The sequence below is a fragment of the Octodon degus genome, unplaced genomic scaffold, assembly GCF_000260255.1.
Source record: "Octodon degus isolate 3935 unplaced genomic scaffold, OctDeg1.0 scaffold00018, whole genome shotgun sequence".
Taxonomy (NCBI): domain Eukaryota; kingdom Metazoa; phylum Chordata; class Mammalia; order Rodentia; family Octodontidae; genus Octodon; species Octodon degus.
The window spans coordinates 12,843,769-12,867,301 of NW_004524594.1; the positions used below are offsets into that span (position 1 = coordinate 12,843,769).

At 40.3% G+C, this 23,533-nt stretch overlaps 1 protein-coding gene across 2 annotated transcripts in view; it reads right to left on the reverse strand.

Annotated features, from left to right (window-relative positions):
• Window positions 1–23,533, reverse strand: part of Trim44 (tripartite motif containing 44) — a 142,870-nt gene that overhangs the window by 95,834 nt on the left and 23,503 nt on the right. For both annotated transcript variants that reach the window (XM_012513772.2, XM_023710572.1), the window contains exon 2: window positions 13,003–13,080. In XM_012513772.2, coding sequence (XP_012369226.1) covers window positions 13,003–13,080 — 78 coding nt within the window. The remainder of the gene's footprint in view (window positions 1–13,002; window positions 13,081–23,533) is intronic.

The following is a 23,533-nucleotide window of genomic DNA, read 5'->3' on the forward strand; positions in this document are numbered from 1 at the left end:
ATATTTTCAAGCATTTACATATGGAACTGCAGTAGACTAGAGTTGCATGTTGTTGGTACGGCCTTAAGTATCAAAGAAAATACCTTCTTTGATTGACCAAGCCCGAGTTTTATTTCCTAACTGAATGAGAGGCTGAACTAACAAAAAAAGGGAAGGGGCCAGGCTAGCAGCAGGTCCTTAAATAAAAGTCTAGCTGTTTTTATCACTATTATCATAGTAAAGTTTTATATCTAGGTACCCAGGCTCCTAAATTAAATGTCAAATACAATCCAGCACTGAAAATGTGAAGCGTGACTGCTATGGGGGAGTCCTGACAGCTTCGCTCCTCTCTCCATGTTAGCCATGTAATCAGCCCTCCAAGCTTGGGCAGACAGAGTATATTATCAAGTCTCCTGACAGGGCACTGAGACGCAGAGAAGGGGGAGAAGGACATTGTGGTGTGCTAATTTAGTATACTATCTTCGCTGCATCCTTTCACTTTCCAGCAATGCTGTAGGCCACCCGGCAACTCAAAGTCATGCTTATCTTAGTTTTAAAATTCTTATGCCCAAGGTGTATAGTTGGTTCAGTTAGGAGGTGGGGACCTAACAAGAAAGAGAACAGGGGAAAGAAGAAAAGGCTGGGAAGAAACTAAGAATCTCAGTGGTATTTAAGGTGGGGATGGATTCCCTAATGTGTTTCTTAAATGTGACTTCACCTCTTTAGTTTTTCTTTTAATTTGGCAGAAGGCAATTTGGCTAACTCTAAGTTTGCTCCATAACAATAAACATAATTACTTCCAAGCATCGACTTTCTGTTTCTATTGGGAATGTATCTGGACCTGCACACCCCAAAGCCACATGTACCTGCCCTACTTCCACAAGCTACAGTGGCGTGATGAACATTATGGCAGTCACCTGCAGCCGGGCTACAGGCACATGATAGGACAGCTGGCCATGCCAAGCAATCCCAAGCATGGAGCTTTAACTCAATCTACTTGCACGTCATTATCGCTCAGAGGGATCAATGGCCCTTGAAAACTTGCCATCTATAAATGCCACTGATCCTGGCAAGTGTTAACTGATCCAAGTACAGAACCTAGCTACTTATAAACAGGTGGCTGACTCTCCTCAGCAAGACACTGGAGGGGAACGCTGCCCTCACACCCCATGTCATTCTGCTGGAAGGAATGGGGTTCTCAGCACTATGAAAAAGCTACAAACAGTCATCATTCACAAGATGTTACACTAAGCATCTTAGGTGTATTTTCTTATGCAATCTTCCTATACAACCTATGAAGGATGCACTTTTAGCCCTTATTTTACAGATGAAAAGAACAAATGACAAAACCCTGAAAAATGGAGGCACTGAGCACAGGAGTTGTCCAAGGCTGCAGAGCCATCAACGCTGAAGCTGACTGAGCAATGGGGCTGGGGGTGCGGGGGCAGAGCTTTTTCATTAGTGCAGTGCGCTGCCTCTCCCTGCCAGAGGCTGATAGCAGGTCTGTGACCCTCCTGACTGCCTAGAAGAGGAAAGAAGAACATCATCTCTGCTGGAACTTCAAGTGAAAGGTCAAAAAAAAAAAAAAAAAAAAGATATTCAAGCAGTATTTTTTTTCTGTCTTTCAAGAGTGTTACTGAGATATAACTCATACATCTCATAGCTCTCCTTCTTAAGGTGTGCAAGTCACATATCTTCACTGTATTTAGAGTTGTACAACTATTATAATCAATTTGGAGCATCTGTATCATCCTGAAACAAAACCCTGTGCCTCTTAGTAACAGCCTCCTCCTTCCTGGAAGCCCTAAACAACATTGAGTTTCCTTCCTATCTATAGACCTGCCTGTTCTACACACTTCATAAAAATGTTTTAGATACTTCATGTAAAATGAACTCATATAGTATCTGGTCTTTTATGAATAGCTTCTTTCAATTACTTACGGAACTCAGAATATGATAAACCTAAGACTGTAGGAGACCAGAATATGACACCCCAAAATTTGCTTCATTGGACATAAGAAAAATTACCCCTTTGTTAAGAGAGATTTATGTCTATAAAGAAAATTACCACTTGTTAAGTAAGGGTGTGCCTGCTCTCCACTCTCAACCCTTACCAGAAAGAGAGTGAAGATTCTTAAGTCCCTAGAAATTCCTATAAAGGGAGAAGGTATCAATTTTATTTATTTTTATTTCTTTGGTACCAGGAATCAAACTCAGGACCTTGCACTTGCCAGGCAGGTGCTGTGCTACTGGGCTATATACCCAGCCAAGAAGCTATCAATTTTATTTATTTATTTATTTATTTATTTATTTATTTATTTATCTATTTATTTTTGGCGGAGCCGGGGATTGAACTCAGGCCCTTGAGCTTGCCAGGCAAGTGATTATTCAACTGAGCTATCTCCCCGGCCCCTGAAGCTATCAATTTTAATCTACTTAACACCCTTACAATCTCATTTACCTCACCTTTTCCTGGACATCTCCCCATAACTACCCTTCATTGTGATATTTAAGCCTGAACTAATTCTTCCACAGGTATATTTTGGGTTATTCTGTTTTTTCTTTTTTATTAATCTGTCTTTTTAAAAAGAGTCAATCCCAACTGATAACTCTGCCTTAGTGAAGGGCAAAGAGGAAATTATTTTTATTCCTTTATATTTCAAAGGATTATCCATACTGCAATATATATCTAGACTTAATATTCTACTGTATATCCATACATATATGCCACATTGCATTTATACATTCCTCAGTAGATGGACACATGCATTGTTTCTACTTCATGGATAGAATGACTAACACTGTCATGAACACTGACTAGTATGTGTAACTTTTAAGTGTCCTCTTCTCTTTAGTACATATAGGAACTCTATGCATAATGTTTTAAGGAACTAACAGACTGTTTTCCAAATGACTGCACCCTTCATATTCCCACCTGAAATGCAGCAGGGTTCTAATCTCTCTCAGCAGACTCTACTGAGAAAGCCACGGAGGCGCTGCTGCAGGCAGCTGAGTTAAAAATATTACAGGCAATCACACAGGGCTGGGCCTTCAAGGAGACAATATATAGATAAGATGACTTTGCAACTTTGGGGGACACAGACACCCCCCGCTGTGGGCCAGACCTCAGGACAAAAGAGTAAGGAAATGCAGCCACACACTTCCCTAAAGATGGGCACCAGGGATTGATATTCTAAATAGGCATCCATCACCTGGAAGCCAGAGAGTCACTGACCCAACCCCCTACAGGGAAAGCCCCTGTTCCATATTCAGGCCCATTTGCTTCACGTCTGGCTTTCCCATTTGGTCCTGGATTTAATCAATTTTACCTGAGCAATTGTACTTGTAATCTTATTGGCTGACCATAGTTTTGTCCCACCTCCTGCCTGCCTAAGCAATTTCCCATATTCTTCACCTTAGACCCACCTCACCACATGGTTTTACTCTATAAAAATCCCTCGAAGAGACAGATTTGGGGATAATCTGCTTGGGTCTCCCTGCTATCTCTTTCTCAGACAGCAGCCTGCTTTCCCCCAATAAATATATTCTGCCCTTAACCTCTGTTGTTCCTAAAATTGATTCTTTGGTTTTAGAGAACACAAACTCGGTCCCCTATCTTTCAGGTTTGGGGTTTCATTCCTCTATATCAGTGCAACCCCAAAGACTGTCGGCATGCTGTGGCTCTCACAGTTGAGCCTTTACCCTCTTGGTGTATCTGTTTCCTCATCTGTAAGGTGGGAAGATTGAAGTAGGTGGCCCCAGCTTTCCAAATGATCTATGTCTGGTCACCATAAATAAGACAGACACACAGACCAGTGGAAAGAATGAGATGCTATTGTTGTAGGCAACGGAGTTAGATAGAAATATTACAGGTAGTCAGACAGGGCTGGGCTCTCAAAGGAGCCATAATGGAAGACAAGATACCTTGCAACTGTGGGCCAGACCTCTAGACAGAAGATTATACAAAAGAACTCACATACCTCCCTAGGGATGGTCATCAGGCATTGATATTCTAAGTAGGCATCAATCGCCCTGAAAAATCCAGGAAGTCACTAACGCAAGCCCCTAAAGGAAAAGCCCCTGTTCTATATTTATGCCTGCTTGCTTTGTGACTTGCTTCCCCAGCTGGTCCTGGATTTAATCAATTTTACCTGAGCAATTATGCTTGTAACTGATAGGTTCAGCCCTAGTGTGAATTGCTAAAATCACTGTGGTGGTCGTCTAATATGGCCGATGCCCTTAAAACAAAAGTCTATGCTCCCAGGACCACCTCCCCCTTCTTCTCCAACTTAGCCCAGGACATAATTTATTTTCACCCTTCCCGCTACCTCAGGGAAGACCCCCAATCAGCTCCCTCAGGTATATCTAAACATCCCCTCCAAACTCCACCCCTGGAAAAGGCCATAAAAGCCTCAGCCTCCCTTTGTCTAGTAGAGAGAAAAAATTCCTCATCCTTCCCCACATTCTCTCCCTTGTCCTCAAAGAAAATAAAGCCCCTTTCCCTTTTTCCTTCAGCCTGTTTCTCTGCTGCGCTGTTCACTTGAAAAACACCCATCAGTAATCTTGGTTGACTGCAGTTATGTCCTACTCCATGTCCAGCTAGCAACTTCCCCACTTGGGCTCACTGCACCCTGTGGATCTGCTCTACAGAGATCCATACAAAAGGCAGGTTCCTTGGCAACCCACTTGGGTTCCCTTCTGTCCCTCCTTCTTTCTCTCGATAAATTTATTCTCTTAATCTCTGTTGTTCCTAAAACTCATTCTTTGATTTTAGAGAACATTGACTCGCGATAGGTTCTGGCCTGCATAGAGACTGCTAAATTATCATGGCCCTGAGCCAACATGGCTGAATCCCCAAAACTCCAGCTCATCTTCCCAGTGACCTCTTCCTCCTCCTTCTCCACTCCAGACCTGGATACAACTTCCTCTTACCTTTCCGGCACACACAAGGGAGCCCCAATCAGCTCCTTAGGTGTCACTGAACCTGCCCCTCAAACTCCACCCCTAGCACAAGTCCATAAAGTCCTATCCTCCCTGTGTCAGGTCACAGGATCTGCCCATCTCCCGGCCCTCTATTCTCTCTGTGTCTTCAGAGTTAATAACCACTCTCCCCATCCCTTATTTCTGCTTCTCTGCTATGCTGCCATGGATAAAACCTAACACTTGTTCCAGGTATCTTTCTGGTTCCTTCCCCTATATCACTGAGACAGGTGGTTTCACTGACTGCAGACCTAGGAATCCAGTTTTACATTAGCTGTTTCCACTGTTCCTCACTACCTTTATACTGCACCTGTCATGAAAACAAAAAGGTAAAAAAAAAAAAAAAAGCCAAGCATAGTGGCTTCCCAGCACTTCGGAGGCTGAGACATGTGGATCACTGAGTTCAAGGCCAGCCTGGGGTACAAAATGAGTTCAAAGACAACCTGAACTACATAGTACAACCCTACGTCAAAAAGACAAAAAAAGATACAGCTTAGGAGCATGGTGCCTGACTGGTAAATGCAAGGTCTGAGTTTGATTCCCAGTACCCCTTTATCCACCCTCAAAAAACCCTACCTCACAGAATTTGTTCATGTCATTAGCAAAAAACTACAATGTTTATTAGGTAAAGTTTCCATTTGACATTAAAGGCAGACTGGCTTTCAGGAACCTAGTTTTCTAAACTGAGATTCAAAGTTATAAGTAGCTTTAAATGAAAAAAAGTGCATTTATAAGGAATGTTAAGTAAAAAATCAGAAAGCAAAATAGATATATTTAGTTATCTTTGCTGTGTAAAAGAAAAAGCGGCATATTATCCCATTTTTTCACCTATCTTTCGAATCATGCAAGCAGATCTCAGAACTAGCTAGTGAATTATGAGCTCTAGGTGAGGCTCAGCAACCTGCCTTTACACAAATAACAATGCTAAAAGTTTAAATCCACTGCAGGCAGTGGTGGCGTTTTCTTCTTTATACTGTGGTACCTCAGGTCACAAACTTAATTTGCTCTGATTTTGGAAAAGGTGACCACATTTGTGCTTGTGTGGGAAAGATAGCCAAATTCACGTTTGTCACCAGATACAGACGTGGCAAACAAAATAAAACGTTGCCACATACTTCTGTCTGTGAACCAAGCTAGCTGCAAACAGAAGCATGAGGAGCCAAGGTACACCCTACTTGTCTGTATTTTCCACATTTTTGTACAGAGAATAAACGTTACTTTTACAACTGACAGGAGGGTGAAAGGAGGGAGGTTGTTTTGTTTTGTGTTGTGTTGATAAAAGCAAAGGAACAGGAAAGGGGGGAGATCTTGTTTTTCCTCTGACTGCTGCCAAGTGTCTGCAAAGGAAGAAAAAGGGCCACACTTGCTTCTAAATGGTCTCCACCCCTCAGAACCTAGGGTGAGGCGAGAAACCATGGGTATTTTTCCCAACTGGTGTCCTTCATCAATCAGATGTAAGTGCGGAAGCACCTGCCTCAGTTCTGCCTCCAGCCAAGGCAGAATGTCCCAAAGGCGCCTCTGCCACCTCCCACCGTGCCACATTTTCCACTGGCATCGGCTATGCACCAGTCCTGATTGCTCTGGGACCTTGTGAGCCATGTGGCTGAAGGAGCCTGGGAAAGGGAGCAAGCAAAGAGGAAGAAGACAATAATCCATGGAGGGTCATGTGGCGAGGGCTGCCAGATGACAGCTACTGCTTATCTGTGAATTCAGCAAGCGTGGAGAGGTGAAAAGCACGGAGCGAGGCAAGTTTGAAGCTAAGTCCTACCTGCTGTCACTTAACAGGCAGCGATCTGATCCCTGTTAGGCTGTTCATGCGTAAAACAGAGCAAACTCTTATTTTCATGGAGTTGTTGTAACAGATAATGCACATCTGCTACCTTATTCCAGGTCCATGCTAATAATCACTGAGGATTCAGAGATAAACATAATTCATGCCCTCCACGACTCCCTAGGTACATTTTTCCATGAAAGGTGCAAAAAATAGGTCAGTATTTCTAACTTGGTCTCAGTCAAAGGAAAACTGCCTATGTAATAACTTAATAGCTGAACATTTCCGTTTTCTCCTACAATTGGCTAAGTAAACACTGCCTCAGTGAGTGCTCCTGCCCTAGTGCAGGGCAAGGAAGAAGCAGAACGAGGTCTGACTTACCCTTGTGAATGACAGAATACGAACAATGAGACTTCAGCTTAATTTTAAATACACTCAATACTACTCGTATGTGCAAAATTAAAAATTTCAGCGGACTAAGCACCTGCTTAGGCAAGCGCAGGGACCAGGGTTCAAGCCCTGGCACCAGATGCCGTGCCAGCCGTGCACCCCAGGCTCACTGCGCCGGCGACTAAGGCCAGAAGTGGTGGCGCATGCCTGTAATTCCAGGGCTGGGGAGGCTGAAAACAGGAGGATCACTACAAGTCCAAGCTGCGGAGCGAGACCCTGTACCAAATAAATAACTAAAATTTTTTTAAATTAATAAAACAAAATAAACTTGTTATAACATTAGTATAAACTCGAGAAACACAACTGTGTTTTTTTAACTATTTGCTTCAAACACCAGTTAGTGGAAACAATAAAGTGCACATCTTAGAGGAAAAGAAAAGCAATCAATACAAATAGCAAAAGTGGCTGTTATTAACTACATAATGAAAGGTTAGTGTGATTGAGCTTCACATGTTAGGCTTTTGGGTCAATGCTTTCTGAAAACTGGGCAGAAGGGAGGGGAGGAATCAATATATTTTCTAAGCACTGAACTGCTTTGGATGAACTATGAATCATAACTTTGTACTTAGGAAAGCTATGAAAATAAACTCAGAAATCTCTTTTAAAACTAGATGAATGTGCAAATGCAAACATGCAGACACACACATCTGAGCACATGCACAACCCTGATGAATATGTGTCTTTTGGCTTGTCTAGAATTTAGCATAAATGTAGAGTATCTTTAGAAAAAAACATGCTGCTTTCTTTCAGTTTGTAGTACTGGGGTCAAATTCGGGACCTTGCACTCACCAGGCAGGTGCTTATGCGGCTGAGCTGTATCCCCAGCCCAAACATGCTGCTCTGTTCAATATATGTCTTAGAAAATTTGGTGGGAAAAACATTTTGCAAACTAAACTCTTTCAAGCCCATTACAACAGTTTACTATTTAAAGGACTACAAGGGCCCAGGGAGATAGCTCAGTAGAATAAGCACTTGCCTGGCAAGCACAGGGTCCTGAATTCAATCTCTGGTACTGCAAAAAAATAAAAATAAACAAAGGACTACTAACTAGTACTCCTTTCTATAGACTAAAGACTATTATTAAAAGTGATTTTCCCCCACAATACAGTAACTTCACAGAGATTCTAAATTCCTGCTCAGCACAGCAACATGCATGCAACTTACTGTCATAATTTTTCAACCACTACTGGCTCTGGTTCTTGTCCTTGGTTGGGCTCACTCCTGGCAGCTGGGATTTGGTGCTTGCTACTGTTCCTCTGGTTTGAGAACTCAGCCCATGTCTGAGCCATAGGATGGGCTCGGCGCTTTGGTTATTCTCCTACACGCTAATCAGGACCCCTCTCCCCCTTCCTGTTTTTGCTAATTCTACTGGAAATGATGAGGTAAAACAATCCCCTTACTCTAGGCAGAATGAGCTGACTTTCTAATCTATCTTCCTTTCCCATTCCGTATGCCTTTCTTGGCTAGATTTATTTTTTCAAAACGTACTGTACAGTGGTCCCTCACTTTCAGACACCCGGCAATAAGTGAAATCAGTGAAGTAGCAACGTTACATTTATTTTGATATATATAAATGTGTACATATATGTGTATACATGTGTGTGTGTGTATTAAGGTTTCATAAACGCTTCCCACACTCCTATAAATTCCCACACTTTTAAAAACACTTCTAGGGCTGGGGAGGTAGCTCAAGGGCATAAGCGCCTGCCTGGCAAGCGCAAGGTCCTGAGTTCAATTCCCAGTACCACAAATAAATAAATAAATAAATAAATAAAATTAAAAATAAAAACACTTCTAAAGTCCTTAACTGTTTTCTAAAGTCATAAACCTATGTAATTTTTTTTTAAATCTACCTTATTATAAAGGCCATGACTAAAAAACAGCAAAAACGATACAGAATTTCAAAACAAGATAATATTCATTTATTTGGTACAGGGTCTTGCTACGCAGCTCAGTCTGCTCAGACTTAGTGATCCTGCTACCTTAGCCTCCACAGCGCTGGGACTACAAGTGTGCACCACCAAGCCCTGTTCCAAGGCTGGCACAGCACGCTTGGGGCTCTAGACGATACAAACACTGTATGATACTGCAAAATCCTGTGATACAGCAAAAACTCAGCAATAAATAATTTAGATTAAAAAATTTTTGAAAACCTGCCAACCAGTGAGTCAGTGAAAGTCAAACCATGAAATAGTGAAGGACTACTGTATTTTCTTTCCTTTTTCAAAGTTAAAATCGGGCTTATTTTTAGGAACTTTGTTAAAAGGAATGAAATCAAATGTGAAGGAAATAGTCAAGCACAGTGATTCTCAAAAGGGTTCCTGAACTGTGTCAGCATCACTTGGGGCCATAATAGAAACAAAAATTCTTACACCAGGCAGAGTGGCACCTGAGAGCCTAACAGCTAGCCTGTGACCTCAGCAACACATGTGTGACCCCAGCCACACACCTGAGATTCTAACTATATAAGTGATCCCAGCTACATGAAAAGCTCAGACAGGGGGATTACAAATTCAAGGCCAGCTGGGCAACTGAGTGACACCTTGTCTTTAAAAGGAAAAGAAGGGCCAAAGAGGTAGCTCGGCAGTCTAAGCGCCTGCCTGGCAAGTTCAAAGGACCCAGGTTCGATCCCCCATACCGTATACCATGCCAGCCTGGTGCAGTGCAGGCCACCAAGACTGGGTGCGGTGAAGCGTGCCTGTAATCCCAGCACAAGTCCAAGCTGTGTAGCAAGACTCTGTATGAAATAAATAAATAAATAAATAAATAAATAAATAAATATTTTTTAAAAGGAAAAGGTCTTGGAATATATCAGTTCAGTGGTACAGCACTTACAGTACCACAACAGAAAAAAAGAAGAAAAAAAGACAAGGAAAAAAAATTTCTAGCTAACCTAGATCAGCTGAATCAAAAGCTGTGTGGGCTGAGCATTCTATTTTAATAAATCTTCCCCATGATTTTCATGCATGCTGAATTTTAAGAACCACTGGTCTGGTGTCTGGCAAATGTTCTGGATAAATGAGGCAGTAAGAAGAACTAACTCTGTATTATTGACACAGAATAGCTACAACATGCTGCATAAGAAAAGGAACCCCAAAGCCAAAGGTACAATTGTGTAAAAAGTTTTAAAAATAAACAATAAAAATAAAAATGTCTGAAAGGATATACATCAAACTCTTATTAATAATGATTAACTTGGGGAGAATTCATGTTATTCTTCCTTTACAAATGTTTGTATTTTTCATCTATTAGCATACATTATTTTCTAATTTTTAAAAAAATGGTTATCATAGGTATCTTCCACTGGTCTCTGGCAAAACTCAGAATTAAAAATTAAACTCCATCTCCAGTAGATCTCAGTGTCTGGACTAATAAGTTCTGTGATGCCTCGGGGAATTCTACAGGAAGTGAGACGGAAATAATATTCAGTTCTCCGTGACTCAATCAGTGCTTCGGTGTAGAGCCCTACACTAGGAAATGACAGGTCACAAAGCCTGAGAGAGTCTGCCTGTCTTAAGTAGGCCAACTCAAAAAGGGGGCTGTATGGTGCTGAGGGAAAACAGGAGGGTCTGAAAGCATGAGTGTTCTTGTGGAAGATATCAACTTATTTCTAGGAAAATTTTCCATTATAGAAATTATATATTTGAGTGTCCTATTTTTCTCCATCCTTCCTGACCTAGCAGTCATTCTTCAGTTATGCTCATCACCCTTCAAGATGAGTGCAAGGACATACAGCACAAGTACATGACAGGCCACACGGGCCCGAAGGTCAAAGGGCGCTGAGCATGCGCCCACACACCAGGCCTTTAACTTATGATGCATCATGGGGAATCCTGAGACTTCCACAGATTCTTCTCATGGGACCCCCCCAGTTCATTCACTTCTGTAAGTTTTCTATCAGAAGCACTGTGTTCTTTCATAAATGAAGCCAAAGCATTTGACCTGCATCATCTTTCCCTCTTCACTGTACTGCTGATTACAAGCATATCACTACGGCAAAAACAGAAAATATAGTTGTCTCCCTTAGCATAGCTGTTCCCTTAGAAAGCAGGAAACCCTGTTAAAGACAGCTTTTAGTAATGTTTAATAAGTAAGTAGTTCATCTTCACTAAAGAAAAAACTATGCCAGAGGTTCTCCTAGTCTGAGCTAAAAAACTTAATAAAAGTTACTCTAATTGCTTTTCTATCAAAACACATAATTTTTGGTTACTCTACACCAAACAGAAGAGATAATGCAAATGCCTCAATGCTTTCATGTCATGTAAAGAGAAAAGTTCTTTTCTTAATTTAATGTATTTGGTACAGGATTTCATTACACAACTCAGACTCATAGCGATCATCCTTTTTTCAGCCTTTCCAGAGCTGCGATTACAGGCATGTGGCCCCACACTGGGTCTCGGTGGCCAGCTTAGCATTCTGGAGGGTGCAGGGAGGGGGGCAGTGCAGCATGTTGTGCCGGGAATGGAACCCCAGTCCCTGCACTTGCCTAAGCAGGTGCCTGGTCCGCTGAACTATATCGCTGGTCCTATTCTCTAGATTAGAGGTTGCAGTCACCTTTGGAAGAGCCTATCTGTCTATGACTCTGACTCAGTGTTCTGGCTTAGAATACGGAGGCAGGAAGTGATTACATAGAAGAAAAGGGATGAAACCCAGTACTTGCTCTGCTGCAGGACACAAAGCATAGACAATGGAGTCAAGGTCTGAGTACCAGTTCTACATTATATCAGAGTTGAGAAAAATTATCCTGCCTTTCCACATCTCTGTGTTATCTATAAAATAGAAACACGATGCTGCTTTACAGGGTTAATACTGTAATTAAAACACAATGGGTATGAAGTTTTACTTTAGGACAATGTAAAAGTACCAGAGATATATGGTGGTGATGGCTACATAAACATATTTATAAATATTATATAAATATATCTTTATATTTATAAAGATATTTAATACTACTGAACTATACACTTAAAAATGGCCAAAAATATTATTTTGTGTATTTTACCACAATTATGTAAGGCCCTACCACAATGCCTACATTTCAGTAGGTGCTTAAGAAACATCATCCCATCCTCTTTATAAAGAATTTTTGGGGAAAAAGGAACACACAAAGTAAAATTATGTTCGGCTTCCCTGCTTAATTATGAAAGTCTGTGAGTTGCAGACAGAGCCAGCTGGTCCCAATAACAGGTAGTGCCACAATAAATGTCTCAGTAGGAAAGAAGAGGGAGTCTCTGTTAGTCATAATCCCTCGGGCATGTTCAGTTCTCAGTCCACCCCCACCCTGGTATGGGACCTCCCAGAATATCAATGCCTCGAGGCCTCAGCATATTATTTTAAAAAAGCTGGGACACTTAAACCATTTACCAGAGCAAACTCCAGGTCATGAGAACAAAAGCTGGCACAGTGGCAGCTGACTCCTCTAAGTAAGGGGCAGACAAGGCATTAGCACTGAAAATCAACTGGATGGGTCTGAATCCTACTCCAGTACTCAGTATTATGCTAGTCAGCACCTCAGATGCCTTTGGCTGGATTTAATGGACAGAAAGGACATAAAGTCTCAAAAGCCTGATAAAGATTAAAAATGTACTTCTCTGCTGTTCAGGGAAAACAATTAATGATTATGCGCTATAAGTCATAAAACAGAGAAGGGAAAAATAAAGGACTTACCTTCAGGCATATTAGAACTGTTTTTGACAGGCAGGCTTAATTAGATCTTAATGTAATATTCAGATAGATAATCATTAACATCCCTCAAACTTAATGCTTGGAGAACTAAATGCTTAGGGTAAGCAACACCCAACTAATACCAAAACAGCACTTACTTTAGGGTCTGAGCTCTTGAACTTTAACCTTTCCACCAACTCAATCATAGCTGCCTTCAGTCCGCCTGAGTCTTTGCTCTAGAAAAAAGAAAAGTCAAGGATCACTAGAAAGCATTTTGATGCCCTCTCAAATACAAAGCATTTCAGAGGACAATGAAATGGAAAGCATTTTTTTCTTCTCATCAGTAAAAGAAATGAATGACTATGGAGCACTGCACTGCCCCCTCCCCCTTCTCCACAGACCAAGAGGGTGTGGACATAAATTGCCCAGTAACCCCAGGAGAGAAATCCTGGGATGAAAATTAAATGCAGTTTGTACAGGCTGACTCAATTCTCTATCTCAGGCTCAACAGTGCCAACATTCCCAGTGGTAGAGGCCCTGCAAGGGATCTCTAGCTCATGGCCTACTGATTTTTACTTGGAACTTCAACGTGCCAGATACTGAAATATGTAATATTAAACATTCTTATACAAATAAAAAAGCCTGAGATTTAACTGAAAATGGAATTACAGTGCAGTGACAAAGAGCAGAAGGCTTTTCAGTGAGGAAGTCTATCATTAACCAGTGGACTAACCTAGAGCAAAATACTGAACGCCTCAAAATCCCTTCCGTCCTCTATAAAATGTCGTTAATAACCAAGGCTATTAGGAGCTTCATAATGTTTGTGGAAGTATTAACAAAGTTTGTGGCATATAGTAAGTGCTCCAAAATGTCACCTTTTTATCTTATTATTACTGCAGTGTACTGGTTTACCTCAGTACAGTAATAGAAAGTACCATGAGTGGCCCTAGCTTACTATGCTAAGCAATAATTACTCCTACCTCTCAAAAGACCTGGAATCCACACACTGGAAAATAACAATCTAGAGAAGCAAAATGAAAGACATAGATCCTAGGGAACTAAATCCAACAAGAAAGTTGGAGCCTACAGAGAAAGTGAAGAGATAAAATAACATGGAGAAGGGAAGGGACAATCTGTACTTCCACCCTGGCTTGCGGCTGCTGGCTCACAGAAAAGGGAGATGCACTGACACTAGGAAAAAGGCAAAAACTGGGGACTCCAGAGGGCTGCATGACATCTTTATATTATTAACAATACAATAGTAGTTAATGTTTAAAATTTTCACTTTGACTACCTTTATTTTTTTTTAATTTTATTTATTTATTTGTGTGTGTGTGTGGCCAGCTCAGCCCAACAGGGGGCGGGGCGGGCTGGCATGTGGTGCTGGGGGATTGAACCGCGGTCCCTGTGCTTTGCTAAGCTTGTTCTAAGTAGGTGCTTTAGACCACTGAGCCATCTCACCAGCCCTTTGACTACCTTTATATGCTAACATCTTCAATCTGAGCAACTATACTGAAGACAGCAATGTGCAATACATAAACCATGGCTGAATATCTCATATCATGTTTTTCTAAATGTGTACCGTTTCTTATGTCTTACCAAATATTATTATACTCTCTTTAAATAAATTTAAAAATACTAATATAAAATGGTCAAGAAAAAATTATTAAGGTTTATTGAAAAGCATTAAAAAAAAAAAAAGAAAACAAGCGTTAATGTTAAATTTGTCCAATTTTGCAAATCTGTATCTGTTCACCTGAGCAACAGATCTGATGATAAAAATATGTATTATAGGGCCAGCAAGATAGCTCAGTGGATTAAGTGCCTGCTTAAGCAAGCCCAGGGATCAGGATTTGAGTTCTGGCATCATATGCTGCACAAGCCCTGCCCTGCCCGCAGACACACTGAGCCAGCCACAGAGACAGAGCATGGTGGTCCACACCTGTAATCCCACTGCTGGGGAGGCTGAAAGCAAGAGGATCACTACAAATCTAAGCTGTGTAGTGAGCTTTTCTTGTTTTGAAAATATGTACCATATATACTGTTGTATGTTACTCTGTCTTTGTTTTTGTTATTTGTTTTTACTTTTTTGTTTTTGTATTTATTCTTCAAAACAAAATTGGGCAGGCCACATAGCTCAATGGATTAAAGCACCTGGAAGCAGGCGCAGGGGCTGAGGGTTCAATTCCTAGGTCTGCTGTGCCAGCCCCACCCCTGGGTACGCTGAGATGGCAATTGAGACTGGGAATGGTGGCGCGCATCTATCATCCCAGCTCTTGGGAGGCTGTAAATAGATGGATCACTACAAGTCCAATCTAGTATTGAGAACCTGAATACCCTGTAGACCATTCCCTAAAATACAAAAAATAAATAAATAAATAAAATAAATTAAATTTTAAAAAATATAAATGTACATTCCCAGAGAATTTGTTGGGCTACTTACACTGCATTCTCCCCTCTCAAATTAACCAAGGTGATCAGATTGTAGGACTGAGGCAAAGGACTACTGCTAGCCATGCCCAAAGTATACCACTGAGAAGGAGATCACTATACTAGCAACAGAGATTGCACTATAAGCACCCACAAATCCAATCACAAAACCAAATGAAAGAAACATGACAAAATAAGGCAGCAAATGCCTCCCCAAACTCCCTAATTCCCCCAAAGCCAGTCCAGGGGGCACAGAGGAGCAGAACAGCATAAGCCGTACACCCGAATTATTTGAAAGGATAAAGGGAGGTTAGAAACAGATCAAGAGGTACTAAGCAGAGTCACAGGAGATATAATTAAACAGATAATGAAGTAATAGCCAAAATGCACAGGAGCTTTCATAAGACACTAATAAAAAGCTAGGAAAAAAAAATTAGATTACTAAAATGATTTAAAACCTGAATGGCTAGTTTAGCGAAGAATTTCAGTCCATGAAAAGGTTTCAATCAGAAAACCAGGAGATTAAAAATTACACTGAACAGTATAAGCAGCAGAAGCAGACAGAACTGAGGAACTAGGAGACTTCTAAGGCCAACTACACAACTACACTGTACTCACAGACATCTTTTTGTATTTTAGGGGAGGGTCTAAAGGGTGTTCAGGGTCTCACTACTAGATTGGACTCAAAATGATCTGCCTGTTTACAGCCTACCAAGAGCTGAGGTTACAGGCATGCAGCACCATGCCCAGTCTCAACGTGCCCTGGGGGTGTGGCCAGAATGGCAGTCCCAGGGATTGAACCCCAGTCCCCGTGCCTGCTTGCAGGTGCTTTAATCCACTGAGCTATTTGGCCGCCCTTAGACACCTTTATAAAAGCAACAAGAACACACAAAAAAATGGATCTAAACTCTGCTAGATGGCTCAAAGACTAAGGAGTAACTGGAGTAAGTGAAAAAGCAGAAGGTCAACAGAAATGACCTTAAAAAAAAAAACCCAAAAAAACATAACCATTCACAGTTAGAACAGTAGAAATTTTCTCAAAAATTGGAGAAGAAAAAAAATATAGTCAAGCGAGACGTACATAATCTCAAATAGCCACAACTAAAAGAGAATCTCTCCACAGTTATACTCAAAGTACCTGAAGTACATCACAGGGACAAAAAAATTTCAAAAGCCGTTAAGAAAAAGGCAATGAATGATATATGAAGACAAACCAATTAGAATTGCAGCAGACTTCACCACACAAAGCTTAAAGGCCAACAGGGCTTGTGGTGGTGTTTCAACCCCCAAAAGATAACAACTTCCAATCCCAACTTTGTATTCTGGGAAACTGTCCTTCAAAAACTGATGGAGAAATACATTATTTCCATGACAAGGAGCACCTCAAGGAATTAATGACCACAAACCAGCATTTCAAATGTGGATATCATAGAAAGAGACAATGACACAAACAAGGTGTCAGTAAGTCAAAAAGAGACAATGACACCAACAAGGTGTCAGTAAGTCAAAAAGAATGAATATACCTAGCAGGATAACCAGTTAAACAAGAGGATAAAAAAGGCAAACAAAATGACCAACAGGAAAATAAGGCAAACCCTCAATGTGCATGGTTACAAATCCCCAATAAAAAGACACAGACTGGCAGAATGGATCAAGAAACAAAACCCAAATATATACAATATCACAATGATATGTGAGGAATCTATTTCATTCAAAAAGAAAATCACAGGGCTGGCGAGATAGCTCAGTGGACTAAACGCCTGTCTAGGCAAATGCAGGGACCTGGGTTTGATTCCCAGTCACCAAGTCCGAGCGTGGCGGCACGCATGGGGGGAGGTTGAACCAGGGAGATCACTATGAGTCTGAGCTGCAAAGTCAGACCCTGTACCAAATACATAAATTAAAAAATATAAAAAATACAAAAAGAAAGTCACAGATTAAAAAAAAATCAAAGGATGAAAAACAATATAAAAAAGCAGTAGTTCTCCTAATTTCAGACAAAGCAGATTTCAAGCCGAGACTGAGCAAATGGCATAAACAAAGGCACTATACATCAGTTAAGGGAACGATTCAACAGAAAGAGGTAACAATTCTAAACATACAGGCACCAAATACCAGTGCATCTGAATTCATAAAACAAACACTAATGGACATGAAAAATCAGATAAATACCACCACAATTGTAATCAGAGACCTCAATACCCCATTGCTACAAAAGGACAGATCAACTAGACAAAAATTCAATAAAGAAATATCAGAGTTGGAATAAACCTTCAAACAGATGGACTTAATAGATATCTACAGAGTGTTCCATCCAACAACAGAATACACATTCTTCTCAGCAGCACATGAACTTTCAAATACAGGCTACATACAGGTCCATAAAACAATTTAGTGCAAAAGAATCAAAATATCCCATGCATATTATCAGACCATAGCATAATGAAACTAGAAATGAATTTCAAAAGGAACTATGCCAACACATGGAAATTAAACAATTCCCTCTTGAATAATTAATGACTCACAGATGACATCAAAAAAATATTAGACAGTTTCTATAATCAAATGATAATTCCAGTATGACATACCAGAAGCTATGGGATACAAAAGCAGTACTAAGAGGGAAGTTTATAGTGGTGAATTTTCACATAAAAAAAAAAGAGAAAATGTAAATAAATAACCTAATGATGCCTCTCAAGGTCCCAGAAAAACAAGAAAAATCCAAATCCAAAACTAGTAAAAGGAAGGAAATTATAAAGAATTCAATGGAATGTACACACACACACACAGCACACACACACTCTCTCTCTCTCTCATATACAACGAATCAGTGAATCAAACACTTAGTTCTTTGAAAAAATAAACAAAAGCAGACAGATCCTTAACTAAAAAAAGAAAAGACCCAAATCCACTCAGAAATAAAAAAGGCAAAAACACAATGGCTTCTACCAAAATCCAGAAGATAATCAGTAACCACTTTGAGAAAATGTACTCTAATAAAGTAGAGAATTCAAAAGAAGGCTGGAGAGAAACTTGAGCATTTTAAGTGTCTGCCTGGCAAGCACAGGGTCCCAAGTTTGATCCCCAATATGCATGCCATGCCGGCCCTGAACCTGGGTATGGTGGTGCATGCCTATAATCCCAGTGCTCAAGAGACTGAAACAGGAGCATCACTAGAGACCAAGCTGCATAGCAAGACCTTGTACCAAATAAATAAATGAATAAATAAATAGATATTCGAAAAAGGGGGAGATTCCTTGACACATATAAACTGCCAACACTGAACCAAGATAGAAAAATCCTGAATAATGAGCCAGCAAGATAGTTCAGAAGACTAAATGCCTGCTTAGGCAAGCACAGGGACCAGGTCCAATCCCCAGCACCAGTCCCACCCCACCGAGCAGGCCACCAAGACCAGGAATGTGGTGCACACCTGTAATCCCAGTGCTGGAGAGGCTCAAAACAGGAGGATCTCTTGGAGTCTGAGCTGATAGTGAGACCCTGTAACAAATACCTTAAAAAAAAATCCTGAATAATACAATATCACTCAATAAAATTAAAGATTAAAAAAAAAAAAAACTAAGAAAAACTCAGGTCCTCACAGATGTACTGCTGATTTCTCCAGGAACTTTACAGTAGACTAACACAAATATTACTCAAAAATCACATGATTCTCTCAACAGATCAGAAAAAGCACAGGAAACCACAGTACTTTGAAAAAAGAAAGAGGTCATCAGAAAATGAAAACATATCCCTGTTTCTGGATGTGCAGAACCAATGTAGTCAAAATGGCCATACTGGGGCCAGGGAGAGAGCTCAGCAGTCTAAGCATCTGCCTGGCAAGAGCAAGGACCTGGGTTTGATCCCTAGTACTGCATGCCATGCTGGCCCTGCCCTGAGCCTACCAATCCAAATCTGGGCGTTGTGGCACAAATCTGTAATCTCAGCGCTGGGGAGGCTGAAAACAGGAGGATCACTATGAGTCCCAGCTATACAGCAAGACCCTGTACCAAAATATAAATTTAAAAAAAAAAAAAAAAAAGCAAAATGGTCATACTTTCAAAAGCTTTTACACAGATATAACATTATCCCAATCAAAGTACCAACATATTCCACACAAAACCAGAAAAAATGACCCTAAAATTCATGTGGAACCAGAAGAGACCCAGAAAAGGAAAAGCAATTCTGGGCAACCAGGGCAAAAGGGCTTCACTATCTCAGTCTTTTTTTGCTTATTTTTTTTTTTTTTTTTTTCGGAACCAGGGATTGAACTGAGGCCCTTGCGCTTGCCATGGAAGCACTTATTCTACTGAGCCATCACCTCAGCCCAAAGGATTTTTTTTTTTTTTTTTTTTTGGTGGAACCGGGGATTGAACTCAGACCCTTGCGCTTGCCAAGGAAGTGCTTATTCCACTGAGCCTTCTCCCTGGCTACTATCTCAGTCTTCAAGTGACACTACAAAGCTACAATGATTAAAAAATAGCATGATATTGGGGGGAAAGAAGACTTACGGATCACTGGTATGGAACAACGGATGCAGAAAGCTCCTATTCCAGGGGCACTCACCTACCTTATCCTTAACAAAAGGGCCAAATATTTTCACTGGAGGAAAAACAGCAACTGTAATAACGGTACTGGGAAAACTGGTTATCCAGATGCCAAAGATTGAACCCAGACCCATATCTCTCATCATGCACTAAACTAACATCAAAGTAGATTACATATCTAAATATTAAAACATAAATGCCTAATCTGCCAAAAGACAAAATAGGGAAAATTGAAGACACAGGCACAGGCAAAGACTTCTGAACAGAACCCTGTCGGTTGGTGCCACTCACTCCCAGGACTCTTTTATTTTTCTTTCAGTAAATCCACTGAGCCCCACCCAATATTATTTTAATCCTGTCAGTGGACTAATCAGCTCTGGGGAGACTGAAATGCATTTATACACAATGGACTACTACTCTGCCATAAAGAAAAATAAATGTGAGTCATCTGTGGAAAAACAGATGTACCCGAAGACTACGTTAGATGAAGTAAATCAGACATACAAACTGAAATAGCTCATATTTTCTCTTATATAAGAAACCCAATATACAAATACAGTGCAAAATAAGACAAAGGGATAAAAGAGAAAACATTACTATAATCCAGTGTGGACAGTGCATCTAGAAATACACCTTGAATAAATAAATAAGTAGAAATACACCATAGTATAATTGTCTTACATAACTTATAGGTTTATTGAACAGTAACTGGTTAAGAACTTATAAAATAAATAAAAAGAATCTGATGTTGGCACGAAAAATGTTTCAAGAAAAAAAGAATTGAGGTGTATGTACATATGCCAATTCCCCGTATTTAATGTAATCATTATATACTTCAAACTTTATATACTAATAAAATATTTTAGAAGAAAAACACTATGTGCCCCACAGGCACACATATATGTTTTTCTAGAAGCTACAATAAAAAAGTAAAAATAATTTTTATTATATATAACTTATACAAAACTATATTTAACTTATTTAACTCAGTATATCTGAAGTACTATCATTTGCAACACATAACTGCAATGATTATTATATAATATATACAATATCAAGCATTCCACAACTAGATCATACACACATATATATACATGTATTCACACTCACAAACACATACTCAGCCTTTGAAAACATGGGGTTTTTTCCTCCACACTGCTCAGTCAACTTGTAGAGTACTAGCTCCATTTCAAGCGTGCCAAAACCACCACTGCACTGGTCAGCACAGACCCAGAGCACAGACTGTAGAGCCCCACTGTCTATATTAAAATCTCCATTCTCCTACTTCAAGTGTGATGTTAGGCAAGCCACTTCACCTCTCGGCACCTCTATTTGTTTTTCTATTCTTTTTTGGAACCAGGAATAGAGCTCAAGACCTTGTGTTGGCCAGGCAGGTGCTGTGCCACTGAGCTATATTCCTGGCCCTGTACCTCTATTTCTGTAAAATGAAGCTAACTACAAAAGTCAAAAGTACCTATTTCATGGGGATGCAGGAAGATTAAATAAATGAATATAGGTGAAGATGCCTAGAACAGGGCCTGGCACAGGGTAAATACAATGGAAGCATGAGACCATTTTATTACTTTTGTCTCCTCCATGATGTTTTCCATTCCTTAAAGATAAGAACTGCATCTCTCTTAGGTCTCTATATCTCTTGGTCTCAGCATCAAGTAAAAAATTTGTTCTATATGTAAATGAATAACGTTCTAACAACATGTTTAGCACAACTGAAAACTAGTTTATTTTCTTATCCTCATAACTACATGGTAGGAACTTATTTTACCAATGGGGATAAGGAAGCAAAAGAAGGTAACTGCCATTTTTATAAGGAAAAGAACAATAAAGAAGTACAAGAATAAACAAACACCACAAATATCTCTTATTCAAAACTGGCCTCAAGGGCCGGGGAGATGGCTCAGTGGAACAAGCACTTCCCTGGCAAGCTCAAGGGCCTGAGTTCAATCCCCAGTTCTGCCAAAAAAAACCCAAAAAACAAAAACAAAAAAAAATGGCCTCAGGACTTTTGACAATTTCCCAGTTTGCAGAAATGATTTAAATTCTTCCAAAATAGGATATACTTGGTAACATACATTTATGTATATTGAAATACATAAAAACTAAATCATTTTCCCCTCAAACATCCCTTCTTTCCTAAGCCTACACAGGAAAATACTGATCTAATGTAATTACAAACAATATCCACTTTAGATATGCTCTCCAAATACAGCTTAGATCACATTTCCATCCTAGCTGTGGTTCTAAATGTGAATAATTTCTATTTTAATCTCTGTAGTCCCACAGAGACAGCTGAAAAGGGATCCAGAGGTCACATACCAGCAGTGGGTGAGATCTATAGTACCTAAAAAAGGGTTAAGTTGCCAGACACAATTCTGCTTTTATAAGACAAGCAGGCAATAAAGCCTGTCTGGTGATATCATTCGTCTAACCTGCTTCTTATTGGCTGAACAAGCAGGTCACTTGTCCCTGGAAAGCTCTCTTCCCCCACACCCCAGCTGCCAGCACCCATTTTAAGCTTTTTAACAAGAACCCTGATGTTGCATGACATCTCCCTTGGCTCTGGAAAACAGAAAGGAATGCACTAAACTATGCCTTAAAACCTTCAGGATAGAAACAGGATGATGAAGGAGTTCTTAAGAAGCAGATGGTCTGTGTGCAGGCAGATGTGCCTTGTACAAAGAGATAAGGGAACCCTGTGCTTTGTTTCATAAAAATGCAGTGTGTCAGCAGAATCCTTTTCACAAAGTGGCATCACCTACCCAAAGGAAAGACAGAAAGAGGCACCTGAAGAGAGCCTCCTGCCAGGAAAATCCCCCGTGGCATCTGCCAGCTGATTGAGAATTATTCTCCAGACTAACTGGGTTCTACGTTAAGCCTGCTATACTCAGTGTCTAAGTGAGTATAGAAAACCTTCCCAATAGCTTTATTATTATTATTATTATTATTATTATTATTATTATTATTATTAAAAGCAGTTGGCCAAAAAGAAAGGCACTTTGGGGCAGACCCAACCCTGACAGAGCTGGTATAAGAGTCCAAATAGAGGAACCTGGCCTAAAACCATCCTCCCCGCACCCCCTGCTTCTTCCTACACCCTAGTCCCTTGCTATAGACCCAGGAATCTTGTGCACAGGAACCTTGTTTGTGTCCTAGCTCTGAGAACACCTCTCTCAAAGAGTCCTCTTGGCCACACCTGTAATAGAGGTATACCTGTACCTTGGAGGGTTAGGGGATCAGGGGATGGGGTTCAACGACTTGATTCATTTAGTGGCAGACAAACTCAGGATACTTTATCAGGTAATTCCTGGGTGCTGGCTACTTAGAAGAGTGATCTATCTGTAAGGAGACAGAAGTGATCAAAGGAGCCTTTTTTTAAAAGCATACAGCAGTTGTCATAAATCTATGGCACAAGTGCTACAGTGGGCTATTTGTTATCACTGAAAGCTTTAAAATAAAAGGTCCACCATCACTGGCACTGGACAAGGCATGTTGGTCCATTCGTATAATCCAAGATATACTGGAGAATGAGGCAGGAGGAATCAATGTTTAAGGCCAATATATGAAGTTTAGCATGACCCTGTCTTCAAAATTTAAAAAGATATAAATAATAAAGAATGTGAATGCAGTTCAGTCCAAGGTACTGTATTTAATCTCCAGCACTGAAATAAAGCAAAACAGCATGGGGCATGGTACA